Here is a 15552-nt window from a genome sequence, read left to right as displayed (position 1 = left end):
AACAACCTAAAGAGGACCTAGTGTAGTCATATCCTAAATGAAGCAACCTAAAGAGGACCTAGTGTAGTCATATCCTAAATGAAGCAACCTAAAGAGGACCTAGTGTAGTCATATCCTAAATGAAGCAACCTAAAAAGGACCTAGTATACTCACATCCTAAATGAAGCAACCTAAAGAGGACCTAGTGTCCTCATATCCTAAATGGAGCAACCTAAAGAGGACCTAGTGTAGTCATATCCTAAATGAAGCAACCTAAAGAGGACCTAGTGTAGTCATATCCTAAATGAAGCAACCTAAAGAAGAACTAGTGTAGTCATATCCTAAATGAAGCAACCTAAAGAGGACCTGGTATAGTCATATCCTAAATGAAGTAACCTAAAGAGGACCTAGTGTAGTCATATCCTAAATGAAGCAACCTAAAGGCGACCTAGTGTAGTCATATCCTAAATGAAGCAACCTAAAGAGGACCTAGTATACTCACATCCTAAATGAAGCAAGTTAAAGAGGGCCTAGTGTAGTCATATCCTAAATGAAGCAACCTAAAGAGGACCTAGTGTAGTCATATCCTAAATGAAGCAACCTAAAGGCGACCTAGTGTAGTCATATCCTAAATGAAGCAACCTAAAGAGGACCTAGTATACTCACATCCTAAATGAAGCAAGTTAAAGAGGGCCTAGTGTAGTCATATCCTAAATGAAGCAACCTAAAGAGGACCTAGTGTAGTCATATCCTAAATGAAGCAACCTAAAGAGGACCTAGTGTAGTCATATCCTAAATGAAGCAACCTAAAGAGGACCTAGTGTAGTCATATCCTAAATGAAGCAACCTAAAGAGGACCTAGTGTAGTCATATCCTAAATGAAGCAACCTAAAGAGGACCTAGTGTAGTCATATCCTAAATGAAGCAACCTAAAGAGGACCTAGTGTAGTCATATCCTAAATTAAGCAACCTAAAGAGGACCTAGTGTAGTCATATCCTAAATGAAGCAACCTAAAGAGGACCTAGTGTAGTCATATCCTAAATGAAGCAACCTAAAGAGGACCTAGTGTAGTCATATCCTAAATGAAGCAACCTAAAGAGGACCTAGTGTACTCATATCCTAAATGAAGCAACCTAAAGAGGACCTAGTATACTCACATCCTAAATGAAGCAACCTAAAGAGGACCTAGTGTACTCATATCCTAAATGGAGCAACCTAAAGAGGACCTAGTGTAGTCATATCCTAAATGAAGCAACCTAAAGAGGACCTAGTGTAGTCATATCCTAAATGAAGCAACCTAAAGAAGAACTAGTGTAGTCATATCCTAAATGAAGCAACCTAAAGAGGACCTGGTATAGTCATATCCTGAATGAAGTAACCTAAAGAGGACCTAGTGTAGTCATATCCTAAATGAAGCAACCTAAAGAGGACCTAGTTTAGTCATATCCTAAATGAAGCAACCTAAAGAGGACCTAGTATACTCACATCCTAAATGAAGCAAGCTAAAGAGGTCCTAGTGTAGTCATATCCTAAATGAAGCAACCTAAAGAGGACCTAGTGTAGTCATATCCTAAATGAAGCAACCTAAAGAAGAACTAGTGTAGTCATATCCTAAATGAAGCAACCTAAAGAGGACCTGGTATAGTCATATCCTAAATGAAGTAACCTAAAGAGGACCTAGTGTAGTTATATCCTAAATGGAGCAACCTAAAGAGGACCTAGTGTAGTCATATCCTAAATGAAGCAACCTAAAGAGGACCTAGTATACTCACATCCTAAATGAAGCAAGCTAAAGAAGACCTAGTGTAGTCATATCCTAAATGAAGCAACCTAAAGAGGACCTAGTGTAGTCATATCCTAAATGAAGCAACCTAAAGAGGACCTAGTGTAGTCATATCCTAAATGAAGCAACCTAAAGAGGACCTAGCGTAGTCATATCCTAAATGAAGCAACCTAAAGAGGACCTAGTGTAGTCATATCCTAAATGAAGCAACCTAAAGAGGACCTAGTGTAGTCATATCCTAAATGAAGCAACCTAAAGAGGACCTAGTGTAGTCATATCCTAAATGAAGCAACCTAAAGAGGACCTAGTGTAGCCATATCCTAAATGAAGCAACCTAAAGAGGACCTAGTGTAGTCATATCCTAAATGAAGCAACCTAAAGAGGACCTAGTGTAGTCATATCCTAAATGAAGCAACCTAAAGAAGTCCTAGTGTAGTCATATCCTAAATGAAGCAACCTAAAGAGGACCTAGTATACTCACATCCTAAATGAAGCAACCTAAAGAGGACCTAGTGTCCTCATATCCTAAATGGAGCAACCTAAAGAGGACCTAGTGTAGTCATATCCTAAATGAAGCAACATAAAGAGGACCTAGTGTAGTCATATCCTAAATGAAGCAACCTAAAGAAGAACTAGTGTAGTCATATCCTAAATGAAGCAACCTAAAGAGAACCTGGTATAGTCATATCCTAAATGAAGTAACCTAAAGAGGACCTAGTGTAGTCATATCCTAAATGAAGCAACCTAAAGGCGACCTAGTGTAGTCATATCCTAAATGAAGCAACCTAAAGAGGACCTAGTGTAGTCATATCCTAAATGAAGCAACCTAAAGAGGACCTAGTGTAGTCATATCCTAAATGAAGCAACCTAAAGAGGACCTAGTGTAGTCATATCCTAAATGAAGCAACCTAAAGAGGACCTAGTGTATTCATATCCTAAATGAAGCAACCTAAAGAGGACTTAGTGTAGTCATATCCTAAATGAAGCAACCTAAAGAGGACCTAGTATACTCACATCCTAAATGAAGCAACCTAAAGAGGACCTAGTGTACTCATATCCTAAATGGAGCAACCTAAAGAGGACCTAGTGTAGTCATATCCTAAATGAAGCAACCTAAAGAGGACCTGGAATAGTCATATCCTAAATGAAGTAACCTAAAGAGGACCTAGTGTAGTCATATCCTAAATGAAGCAACCTAAAGAGGACCTAGTGTAGTCATATCCTAAATGAAGCAACCTAAAGAGGACCTAGTGTAGTCATATCCTAAATGAAGCAACCTAAAGAGGACCTAGTGTAGTCATATCCTAAATGGAACAACCTAAAGAGGACCTAGTGTAGTCATATCCTAAATGAAGCAACCTAAAGAGGACCTAGTGTAGTCATATCCTAAATGAAGCAACCTAAAGAGGACCTAGTGTAGTCATATCCTAAATGAAGCAACCTAAAGAGGACCTAGTATACTCACATCCTAAATGAAGCAACCTAAAGAGGACCTAGTGTCCTCATATCCTAAATGGAGCAACCTAAAGAGGACCTAGTGTAGTCATATCCTAAATGAAGCAACCTAAAGAGGACCTAGTGTAGTCATATCCTAAATGAAGCAACCTAAAGAAGAACTAGTGTAGTCATATCCTAAATGAAGCAACCTAAAGAGGACCTGGTATAGTCATATCCTAAATGAAGTAACCTAAAGAGGACCTAGTGTAGTCATATCCTAAATGAAGCAACCTAAAGGCGACCTAGTGTAGTCATATCCTAAATGAAGCAACCTAAAGAGGACCTAGTATACTCACATCCTAAATGAAGCAAGTTAAAGAGGGCCTAGTGTAGTCATATCCTAAATGAAGCAACCTAAAGAGGACCTAGTGTAGTCATATCCTAAATGAAGCAACCTAAAGAGGACCTAGTGTAGTCATATCCTAAATGAAGCAACCTAAAGAGGACCTAGTGTAGTCATATCCTAAATGAAGCAACCTAAAGAGGACCTAGTGTAGTCATATCCTAAATGAAGCAACCTAAAGAGGACCTAGTGTAGTCATATCCTAAATGAAGCAACCTAAAGAGGACCTAGTGTAGTCATATCCTAAATTAAGCAACCTAAAGAGGACCTAGTGTAGTCATATCCTAAATGAAGCAACCTAAAGAGGACCTAGTGTAGTCATATCCTAAATGAAGCAACCTAAAGAGGACCTAGTGTACTCATATCCTAAATGAAGCAACCTAAAGAGGACCTAGTGTACTCATATCCTAAATGAAGCAACCTAAAGAGGACCTAGTATACTCACATCCTAAATGAAGCAACCTAAAGAGGACCTAGTGTACTCATATCCTAAATGGAGCAACCTAAAGAGGACCTAGTGTAGTCATATCCTAAATGAAGCAACCTAAAGAGGACCTAGTGTAGTCATATCCTAAATGAAGCAACCTAAAGAAGAACTAGTGTAGTCATATCCTAAATGAAGCAACCTAAAGAGGACCTGGTATAGTCATATCCTGAATGAAGTAACCTAAAGAGGACCTAGTGTAGTCATATCCTAAATGAAGCAACCTAAAGAGGACCTAGTTTAGTCATATCCTAAATGAAGCAACCTAAAGAGGACCTAGTATACTCACATCCTAAATGAAGCAAGCTAAAGAGGTCCTAGTGTAGTCATATCCTAAATGAAGCAACCTAAAGAGGACCTAGTGTAGTCATATCCTAAATGAAGCAACCTAAAGAAGAACTAGTGTAGTCATATCCTAAATGAAGCAACCTAAAGAGGACCTGGTATAGTCATATCCTAAATGAAGTAACCTAAAGAGGACCTAGTGTAGTTATATCCTAAATGGAGCAACCTAAAGAGGACCTAGTGTAGTCATATCCTAAATGAAGCAACCTAAAGAGGACCTAGTATACTCACATCCTAAATGAAGCAAGCTAAAGAAGACCTAGTGTAGTCATATCCTAAATGAAGCAACCTAAAGAGGACCTAGTGTAGTCATATCCTAAATGAAGCAACCTAAAGAGGACCTAGTGTAGTCATATCCTAAATGAAGCAACCTAAAGAGGACCTAGCGTAGTCATATCCTAAATGAAGCAACCTAAAGAGGACCTAGTGTAGTCATATCCTAAATGAAGCAACCTAAAGAGGACCTAGTGTAGTCATATCCTAAATGAAGCAACCTAAAGAGGACCTAGTGTAGTCATATCGTAAATGAAGCAACCTAAAGAAGAACTAGTGTAGTCATATCCTAAATGAAGCAACCTAAAGAGGACCTAGTATAGTCATATCCTAAATGAAGTAACCTAAAGAGGACCTAGTGTAGTCATATCCTAAATGAAGCAACCTAAAGAGGACCTAGTGTAGTCATATCCTAAATGAAGCAACCTAAAGAGGACCTAATATACTCACATCCTAAATGAAGCAAGCTAAAGAGGACCTAGTGTAGTCATATCCTAACTGAAGCAACCTAAAGAGGACCTAGTGTAGTCATATCCTAAATGTAGCAACCTAAAGAGGACCTAGTGTACTCATATCCTAAATGAAGCAACCTAAAGAGGACCTAGTGTAGTCATATCCTAAATGAAGCAACCTAAAGAGGACCTAATATACTCACATCCTAAATGAAGCAAGCTAAAGAGGACCTAGTGTAGTCATATCCTAACTGAAGCAACCTAAAGAGGACCTAGTGTAGTCATATCCTAAATGAAGCAACCTAAAGAGGACCTAGTGTACTCATATCCTAAATGAAGCAACCTAAAGAGGACCTAGCGTAGTCATATCCTAAATGAAGCAACCTAAAGAGGACCTAGTGTAGTCATATCCTAAATGAAGCAACCTAAAGAGGACCTAGTGTAGTCATATCCTAAATGAAGCAACCTAAAGAGGACCTAGTGTAGTCATATCCTAAATGAAGCAACCTAAAGAAGTCCTAGTGTAGTCATATCCTAAATGAAGCAACCTAAAGAGGACCTAGTATACTCACATCCTAAATGAAGCAACCTAAAGAGGACCTAGTGTCCTCATATCCTAAATGGAGCAACCTAAAGAGGACCTAGTGTAGTCATATCCTAAATGAAGCAACATAAAGAGGACCTAGTGTAGTCATATCCTAAATGAAGCAACCTAAAGAAGAACTAGTGTAGTCATATCCTAAATGAAGCAACCTAAAGAGGACCTGGTATAGTCATATCCTAAATGAAGTAACCTAAAGAGGACCTAGTGTAGTCATATCCTAAATGAAGCAACCTAAAGGCGACCTAGTGTAGTCATATCCTAAATGAAGCAACCTAAAGAGGACCTAGTGTAGTCATATCCTAAATGAAGCAACCTAAAGAGGACCTAGTGTAGTCATATCCTAAATGAAGCAACCTAAAGAGGACCTAGTGTAGTCATATCCTAAATGAAGCAACCTAAAGAGGACCTAGTGTATTCATATCCTAAATGAAGCAACCTAAAGAGGACCTAGTGTAGTCATATCCTAAATGAAGCAACCTAAAGAGGACCTAGTGTAGTCATATCGTAAATGAAGCAACCTAAAGAAGAACTAGTGTAGTCATATCCTAAATGAAGCAACCTAAAGAGGGCCTAGTATAGTCATATCCTAAATGAAGTAACCTAAAGAGGACCTAGTGTAGTCATATCCTAAATGAAGCAAACTAAAGAGGACCTAGTGTAGTCATATCCTAAATTAAGCAACCTAAAGAGGACCTAATATACTCACATCCTAAATGAAGCAAGCTAAAGAGGACCTAGTGTAGTCATATCCTAACTGAAGCAACCTAAAGAGGACCTAGTGTAGTCATATCCTAAATGTAGCAACCTAAAGAGGACCTAGTGTACTCATATCCTAAATGAAGCAACCTAAAGAGGACCTAGTGTAGTCATATCCTAAATGAAGCAACCTAAAGAGGACCTAATATACTCACATCCTAAATGAAGCAAGCTAAAGAGGACCTAGTGTAGTCATATCCTAACTGAAGCAACCTAAAGAGGACCTAGTGTAGTCATATCCTAAATGAAGCAACCTAAAGAGGACCTAGTGTAGTCATATCCTAAATGAAGCAACCTAAAGAGGACCTAGTGTAGTCATATCCTAAATGAAGCAACCTAAAGAGGACCTAGTGTAGTCATATCCTAAATGAAGCAACCTAAAGAGGACCTAGTGTAGTCATACCCTAAATAACACAAATTGAATTCAGGTTGAGGTGGTGGAGAGGGAGACAAGCTTCCACTATGGTAGGGGCTGTGAGAATGGACCGATGGAAGGACTGGTTCTAGGTGGGATGAATGACCACAACACATAAAAGGTTTCCTGAAAGAGTATCAGTACCGGCGGTGAACATGTTGGTTAAAAGGGAGTTTTTGCTCTCAGCAGAGTCCAGTTGAAATTCCTCATCTTTCATCTGGAAGCCTGGATAAAAGAAAATGGAAGGGACTTGAAAACCTCCCATCATGCACTTTGACTTTATTAACCCCCGAGTCTCATTGCCTACAGCAGTTGTATTGGAATTGTAAGCACTGCTATGGAACATTAAATGAAGATGAAAAATGGCCTTAGGTCAGAGCGAGACCATTATCATCATTCGTTGTGTTGATTTTTTATGATCAATCTTTAATTGTCATTTGCAATTTTAACAAACAACCCCAGATGTCCCTCCCTCCCACCCACCAACCCAACTACCCCTAACAACCACCCACCCCACTACACCTAGCAACCACCCACCCAACTACCTTTAGCAACCACCCACCCAACTACCCCTAGCAGTTCCACAGTCACAGGGGTGTCAAACTCATTCTGCCTCCGCGGGCCTCATTCAGCCTTTACAGAGGTCTGGAGGGCCTCATTCAGCCTTTACAGAGGTCTGGAGGGCCTCATTCAGCCTTTACAGAGGTCTGGAGGGCCTCATTCAGCCTTTACAGAGGTCTGGAGGGCCGCATTCAGCCTTTACAGAGGTCTGGAGGGCCGCATTCAGCCTTTACAGAGGTCTGGAGGGCCGCATTCAGCCTTTACAGAGGTCTGGAGGGCCGCATTCAGCCTTTACAGAGGTCTGGAGGGCCTCATTCAGCCTTTACAGAGGTCTGGAGGGCCTCATTCAGCCTTTAAAGAGGTCTGGAGGGCCTCATTCAGCCTTTACAGAGGTCTGGAGGGCCGCATTCAGCCTTTACAGAGGTCTGGAGGGCCTCATTCAGCCTTTACAGAGGTCTGGAGGGCCTCATTCAGCCTTTACAGAGGTCTGGAGGGCCTCATTCAGCCTTTACAGAGGTCTGGAGGGCCTCATTCAGCCTTTACAGAGGTCTGGAGGGCCGCATTCAAAATTGGTTATATTTCCTTGCCTCTATCCATAGTTTTGGGAATTTCTGATGCTCCTTGACTGTCTAACTTTCATTTTGGTGATTGTTAGCAACCTGGACATAGTGAAAAGACTATAAATGTAGGTCCAATATCATTTCTACACAGTTTCAATTTATGTTTTGTTATTTCAATGTATATATAATTATTATTTTTTATTTTTTTGAATCCCATGGGCCGTATGTTTGACACCCCTCGTCTACAATATTACTTCTTAGAAAGTTTAATAAATTAAACAGTGAAAACAAAATAACAAAAGAAAAATGAATAAATTACAAGAGTAGGAGGAAAAAAACGAACAATAATAAGTAATAATAGCAACAGAAATCATCACTTCTGTTGTTACTAACCAGATCCATACATATGTTACCGGGAAATGTATAGATTTCCCATTTTACACATTTACCGTAACATATGACTCTGGTCTTACCACCAAGTGTGCCTACCAGAGTTGGGCGTGGTGGGTGAGTTGGCCTGGCTGTTGTGGATGGCTGCTGCCACTGCATGGGTTGCCGTCACCGCTGTCTTGGCTGCATAGAGGTTAGCCTCCTCCTGGAACTTGCCGATGTTCTTCTTGTACCGGATCCTCTTGTTGCCGAACCAATTGGACACCTGAGTAGGACATCGGCAAGTTCCAGGAAAGGGAATATATATATATATATATAGAGAGAGAGAGAGAGGAAAGGATGAGAGAGAGATAAAGTGGAAAATTATGTAGTGAGTCAGACATTGTCCACAATTTTGAAATAACATCACTTCAGGTTGTCCCCGCCCCTGGGGAGGAGTAGAAGGACCTCAACCAACGTGAGACGAGGTGCAACCAAAAATCATAGGAGCATTCTGAAGTAAAAAGAGCGACTCTTGCTCACAATTAAAATCTTGATGTTTTATTGACCTAATTCTGAGTTAAAGTCATGACGTTTCGGCCAGTCATGATTTCAACTCAAAATTAAATAAATAAATAAAGCATTGTGGATGAGAGTCGCTCCTATTCCGGTCCCAGAGTCTGCAAGGACCAATCAGGACTGTCATGTGGATGTTGTGACACAGTGAGTTGAACATTGGCCAGCCAACTGTTAGATGCAGTCCATCACCAAGCTCTCTACAGCTGTCACCAAAGAGTGTGATGATTATTCTATCCAGGAGAATAATATTTATGACTAAGCTACTGTCTAATGTCAATGTTGTTACCATAGAAATAGAATGAATTGTATTTCTAGGGTTGTTACCCTGTCTCATTCTCTAAAGATTCTCAGGATAGCCTGGTTGCTGTCTCTGTTCAGCCATTACATTCCACTCCTAGCCAGTCCTGTCATTTGCCAACGAGACTAGCCTTTCGGCAATCTTCAAATATGAACATTCTATCATTAAATCAGCTCGAGGAGATCAGAGGATTTGATCCTGATTCAGTAACCTTCACAGCTATCGCCCAATCACAATGTTTATGCAAATTAGACGGATAGGAAAACTTAATTCATACATTTGATTGGAAACGTTCTAACATTGGACATTCTGACGTAATACATGTCATTGTAAACATAAACACTGGGTGCGAGGAGAACAGAGGATTCCCGTTTATTGCATTTTTAACACCAGCCAATGTGATCACATCACACCAGAGGAGCTCTCGCCGTTCTAACTTCCCCGCCAGTTGACTCTGTGAACACTGTAGCCTATTTTATATCCAGCAGGCCAGAGCAAGGTCCTTCTTTTCTCTAATACATATATTATTTAATTTCTCAAAATAAGTGACCAAACTATATTGCTACTTCTGGGACACGCATTGGGCTAGGCTACTGGTTCAACAGCTAGAAGAAGAATAGGGAGAGGATGGAAGACACAGAGAGGCCGGTAGAGATGCCAGTGAGATGCCAGTGGAGATGCCAGTGGAGATGCCAGTGAGATGCCAGCAAAGATGCATGAATTGCACAAGAAAGGAACAGTGAAGACAGAGAAGACACAAGGTCCAACTGAAATGTGACTTCTGCTTTATCCCAACCTCCCAAAGACAACCATAAATACAGAGGTTGGAAAGGTTGAAGCAGGGGACTGTTACGTACATATAGAGGTTGGAGCAGGGGACTGTTACATACATATAGAGGTTGGAGCAGGGGACTGTTACATACATATAGAGGTTGGAGCAGGGGACTGTTACATACATATAGAGGTTGGAGCAGGGGACTGTTACATACATATAGAGGTTGGAGAGGTTGGAGCAGGGGACTGTTACATACATATAGAGGTTGGAGCAGGGGACTGTTACATACATACAGAGGTTGGAGAGGTTGGAGCAGGGGACTGTTACATACATATAGAGGTTGGAGCAGGGGACTGTTACATACATATAGAGGTTGAAGCAGGGGACTGTTACATACATATAGAGGTGGGAGCAGGGGACTGTTACATACATATAGAGGTTGGAGCAGGGGACTGTTACATACATACAGAGGTTGGAGCAGGGGACTGTTACATACATATAGAGGTTGGAGAGGTTGGAGCAGGGGACTGTTACATACATATAGAGGTTGGAGCAGGGGACTGTTTCATACATATAGAGGTTGGAGCAGGGGACTGTTACATACATATAGAGGTTGGAGAGGTTGGAGCAGGGGACTGTTACATACATATAGAGGTGGGAGCAGGGGACTGTTACATACATATAGAGGTTGGAGCAGGGGACTGTTACATACATATAGAGGTTGGAGAGGTTGGAGCTGTTACATACATATTTAGTCAGCCACCAATTGTGCAAGTTCTCCCACTTAAAAAGATGAGAGAGGCCTGTAATTTTCATCATAGGTACACGTCAACTATGACAGACAAATTGAGATTTTTTTTCTCCAGAAAATCACATTCTAGGTTTTTTAATGAATTTATTTGCAAATTATGGTGGAAAATAAATATTTGGTCACCTACAAACAAGCAACATTTCTGGCTCTCACAGACCTGTAACTTCTTCTTTAAGAGGCTCCTCTGTCCTCCACTCATTACCTGTATAAATGGCACCTGTTTGAACTTGTTATCAGTATAAAAGACACCTGTCCACAACCTCAAACAGTCACACTCCAAACTCCACTATGGCCAAGACCAAAGAGCTGTCAAAGGACACCAGAAACAAAATTGTAGACCTGCACCAGGCTGGGAAGACTGAATCTGCAATAGGTAAGCAGCTTGGTTTGAAGAAATCAACTGTGGGAGCAATTATTAGGAAATGGAAGACATACAAGACCACTGATAATCTCCCTCGATCTGGGGCTCCACGTAAGATCTCACCCCGTGGGGTCAAAATGATCACAAGAACGGTGAGCAAAAATCCCAGAACCACACAGGGGGACCTAGTGAATGACCTGCAGAGAGCTGGGACCAAAGTAACAAAGCCTACCATCAGTAACACACTACGCCACCAGGGACTCAAATCCTGCAGTGCCAGACGTGTCCACCTGCTTAAGCCAGTACATGTCCAGGCCCGTCTGAAGTTTGCTAGAGTGCATTTGGATGATCCAGAAGAGGATTGGGAGAATGTCATATGGTCAGATGAAACCAAAATATAACTTTTTGGTAAAAACTCAACTCGTCGTGTTTGGAGGACAAAGAATGCTGAGTTGCATCCAAAGAACACCATACCTACTGTGAAGCATTGAGTGAAAACCTCCTTCCATCAGCAAGGGCATTGAAGATGAAACGTGGCTGGGTCTTTCAGCATGACAATGATCCCAAACACACCGCCCGGGCAATGAAGGAGTGGCTTCGTAAGAAGCATTTCAAGGTCCTGGTGTGGCCTAGCCAGTCTCCAGATCTCAACCCCATAGAAAATCTTTGGAGGGAGTTGAAAGTCTGTGTTGCCCAGCGACAGCCCCAAAACATCACTGCTCTAGAGGAGATCTGCATGGAGGAATGGGTCAAAATACCAGCAACAGTGTGTGAAAACCTTGTGAAGACTTACAGAAAACGTTTGACCTGTGTCATTGCCAACAAAGGGTATATAACAAAGTATTGAGAAACTTTTGTTATTGACCAAATACTTATTTTCCACCATAATTTGCAAATAAATTCATTAAAAATCCTACAATGTGATTTTCTGGATTTTTATTTCTCATTTTGTCTGTCATAGTTGACGTGTACCTATGATGAAAATTACAGGCCTCTCTCATCTTTTTAAGTGGGAGAACTTGCACAATTGGTGGCTGACTAAATACTTTTTTCCCCACTGTTACATACATATAGAGGTTGGAGAGGTTGAAGCAGGGGACTGTTACATACATATTGAGGTTGGAGAGGTTGGAGCAGGGGTCTGTTACATACATATAGAGGTTGGAGAGGTTGGAGCAGGGGACTGTTACATACATACAGAGGTTGGAGAGGTTGGAGCAGGGGACTGTTACATACATATTGAGGTTGGAGAGGTTGGAGCAGGGGTCTGTTACATACATATAGAGGTTGGAGAGGTTGGAGCAGGGGACTGTTACATACATACAGAGGTTGGAGAGGTTGGAGCAGGGGACTGTTACATACATATAGAGGTTGGAGAGGTTGGAGCAGGGGACTGTTACATACAATAGAGGTTGGAGAGGTTGGAGCAGGGGACTGTTACATACATACAGAGGTTGGAGAGGTTGGAGCAGGGGACTGTTACATACATATAGAGGTTGGAGAGGTTGGAGCAGGGGACTGTTACATACATATTGAGGTTGGAGAGGTTGGAGCAGGGGACTGTTACATACATATTGAGGTTGGAGAGGTTGGAGCATGGGACTGTTACATACATATTGAGGTTGGAGAGGTTGGAGCAGGGGACTGTTACATACATATAGAGGTTGGAGCAGGGGACTGTTACATACATATAGAGGTTGGAGAGGTTGGAGCAGGGGACTGTTACATACATATTGAGGTTGGAGAGGTTGGAGCATGGGACTGTTACATACATATTGAGGTTGGAGAGGTTGGAGCAGGGGACGGTTACATACATATAGAGGTTGGAGAGGTTGGAGCAGGGGACTGTTACATACATATTGAGGTTGGAGAGGTTGGAGCATGGGACTGTTACATACATATAGAGGTTGGAGAGGTTGGAGCAGGGGACTGTTACATACATATAGAGGTTGGAGAGGTTGGAGCAGGGGACTGTTACATACATATAGAGGTTGGAGAGGTTGGAGCAGGGGACTGTTACATACATATTGAGGTTGGAGAGGTTGGAGCAGGGGACTGCTACACTGGGCGCCCGTGGAACAGTTGTTGTCGGGGGTTAAGTGCCGTGCTCAAGGGCACAATGGCAGGCAATGGCATTACCAGCTCGCTTCCCATCAGATTATTTTCCCGTCAGACCTGGGATTCGAATTGGCAACCCTCAGGTTGCTGGCTCACCTCTCTAACCACTAGTCTCCCTAGCATAAAACAGAGTCTCTAACCACTAGTCTACCTAGCATAAAACAGAGTCTCTGAGAGACAGATTAACAGAGGAAGTCATCTGACCTCTGAGAGAGAGGGAAGGAGAACGATGGAGAGAGAGAGAGAGAAAGAAAGAAAGAAAGAAAGAAAGAAAGAAAGAAAGAAAGAAAGAAAGAAAGAAAGAAAGAAAGAAAGAAAGAGAGAGAGAGAGAGAGAGAAAGAGAGACAGAGAGAGAGAGAGAGAGAGAGAGAGAGAGAGAGAGAGAGAAAGAAAGAAAGAAAGAAAGAAAGAGAGAGAGAGATAGTATAACAGAGAGAGCTCAGAAAGAGGGAATCTGAGACGTATTGCTCCATACCGGGACCTGACAACTCCAGCCTCTCTCCCCAACTCACCAGAGAGAGAAACCAAACAGTTGCGCTCAATAATTCACTAGCATCTCCTCTCCTCCGCTCCTCCTCCTCACCCCAAGCCAATAGACTCCCCCTTCTCAACCACGATAGATTGATGTTCTGTCTGAGATATTCATACAACCTAATGGATAATGTCTACTTCAGAGACTCCCACTAACTCAAACTAAGCTGTAAAGTAAGATAGCCAAAAGGTTGGTAGTGGAGATCTGGCCCGCAGGCTACAGGTGAGGGGATTTCATCGCACTACCTGTATACAATATGTGTAGTGACGTATGGTATCGATGGTGCCCGTTCTTCTTCCATACGAAGGGAGCCAGGGCCAGTTCTGTAGTTCTGTCGTCTGTTCTGTAGTCTGTTCTGTAGTCTGTTCTGTAGTCAGTTCTGTAGTCTGTGTAAAACTGCATGCAACTGTCATGGAAGACTGTGCGTCGTGCATGTATGTGGTTGTGTGGATGTTTAAATGTTGTGTGGATATTTCTGTTTTTTTTCTATACTGTATATCTTGTCCCATGTGAATAGCAGCGTGCCCACTGTATTGAACACGTCTATTATCATCATCATAGAACATGGTAGATATACGACAACAGGAGGTGAGGAGAGAGATCGTAACATACCTGTGACACTGTGATGGTGGTTCCCACGCCCTGAAGGCAGAAAAGAATGTCCTTTTTACAGCATATGACTCCACACTCAGTCCACACCCCCTCCCCCAACACAACAGAGACAACATTTCACATCAGATGCTTTACGGGTTAACAACACGGAGAAAATAAAATGGCGGGGGTGGGGGGGTGGGTGGTTTAATTTTCGCTGGAAGGCACCAATTACTTCTATTGACCCAAATTTCAAAAGGACGTTTTTTTGTTTTTTTTTGTGGCGCAAACTGGGATGGTCGCTTATCTTTTTTTGGGACCAAGAAAACAGAACCACTAGAAATCTTAGCTGAGGAACACTGTTAATTAAAAGTTTGAGAGTAGTTTCTCACATAACTGTAACTAGATAAGTAGACGTTGATGGGGTTGTTTGGAACATAGGAGGTGGGGGGGGCATTGGGACAAGGACGCATGCTCGGGGTAAAATACGGATTTCCGTTCAAGAAAATATAATTGCCTAGATAAGAAGGTAACATCTAGTTGTGTTGGAGTAGGGGTTTGAGGAATGGTGACCACCTACGCATGGCCTATGCAGGTCACTTTTTTTTTGCGTGTTAGCACGTAGCGCTTGCCTAGCGCAGCGACCGAACGCTCCGTCCAGCATCACACGCTCCAGTTCCCTTTCACCGCTGTCACAGTGTCACAAGGCTGAGCAGATCTGACAGACCGAGACGACACACACAACACACACACACAACACACACACAACACACACACAACACACACACACAACACACACAACACACGTGGCAGGTGGGAATGATGGGGGGGGGGGGGGGGGGGGACGACGACATGCACATTGGGAAGGAATCTACAGCCAACTGTAAAACAATGCATGTTGATGTCACTTCCTGGTAGCCACAACCTTCAGCCAATCAGGAGCCCTCAAATGTATATACAATTCACTGGTACTCAAAAGTAGATCACAGAATAGTGTTACCTGGCAACACTAGACAAGCTGTACTTTATCTCTCAGCTCGATGAACTAAGACTCTATGGTTGGC

At 42.1% G+C, this 15552-nt stretch overlaps 1 protein-coding gene across 1 annotated transcript in view; it reads right to left on the bottom strand.

Annotated features, from left to right (window-relative positions):
- Positions 1–15552, bottom strand: part of LOC311127540 (pre-B-cell leukemia transcription factor 3-like) — a gene marked incomplete at both ends in the record, with an annotated part of 116785 nt that overhangs the window by 21726 nt on the left and 79507 nt on the right. Inside the window, 3 exons of the mRNA XM_084159359.1 lie at positions 7077–7157; positions 8543–8708; positions 14510–14539. Coding sequence (XP_084015485.1) covers positions 7077–7157; positions 8543–8708; positions 14510–14539 — 277 coding nt within the window. The remainder of the gene's footprint in view (positions 1–7076; positions 7158–8542; positions 8709–14509; positions 14540–15552) is intronic.

The sequence above is a fragment of the Coregonus lavaretus genome (genome assembly GCF_964263955.1).
Source record: "Coregonus lavaretus genome assembly, chromosome: 4".
Lineage (NCBI taxonomy): Eukaryota > Metazoa > Chordata > Actinopteri > Salmoniformes > Salmonidae > Coregonus > Coregonus lavaretus.
Note: the sequence above shows the minus strand (reverse complement) of the source record. Positions and strands in the feature narration are given on the sequence as shown.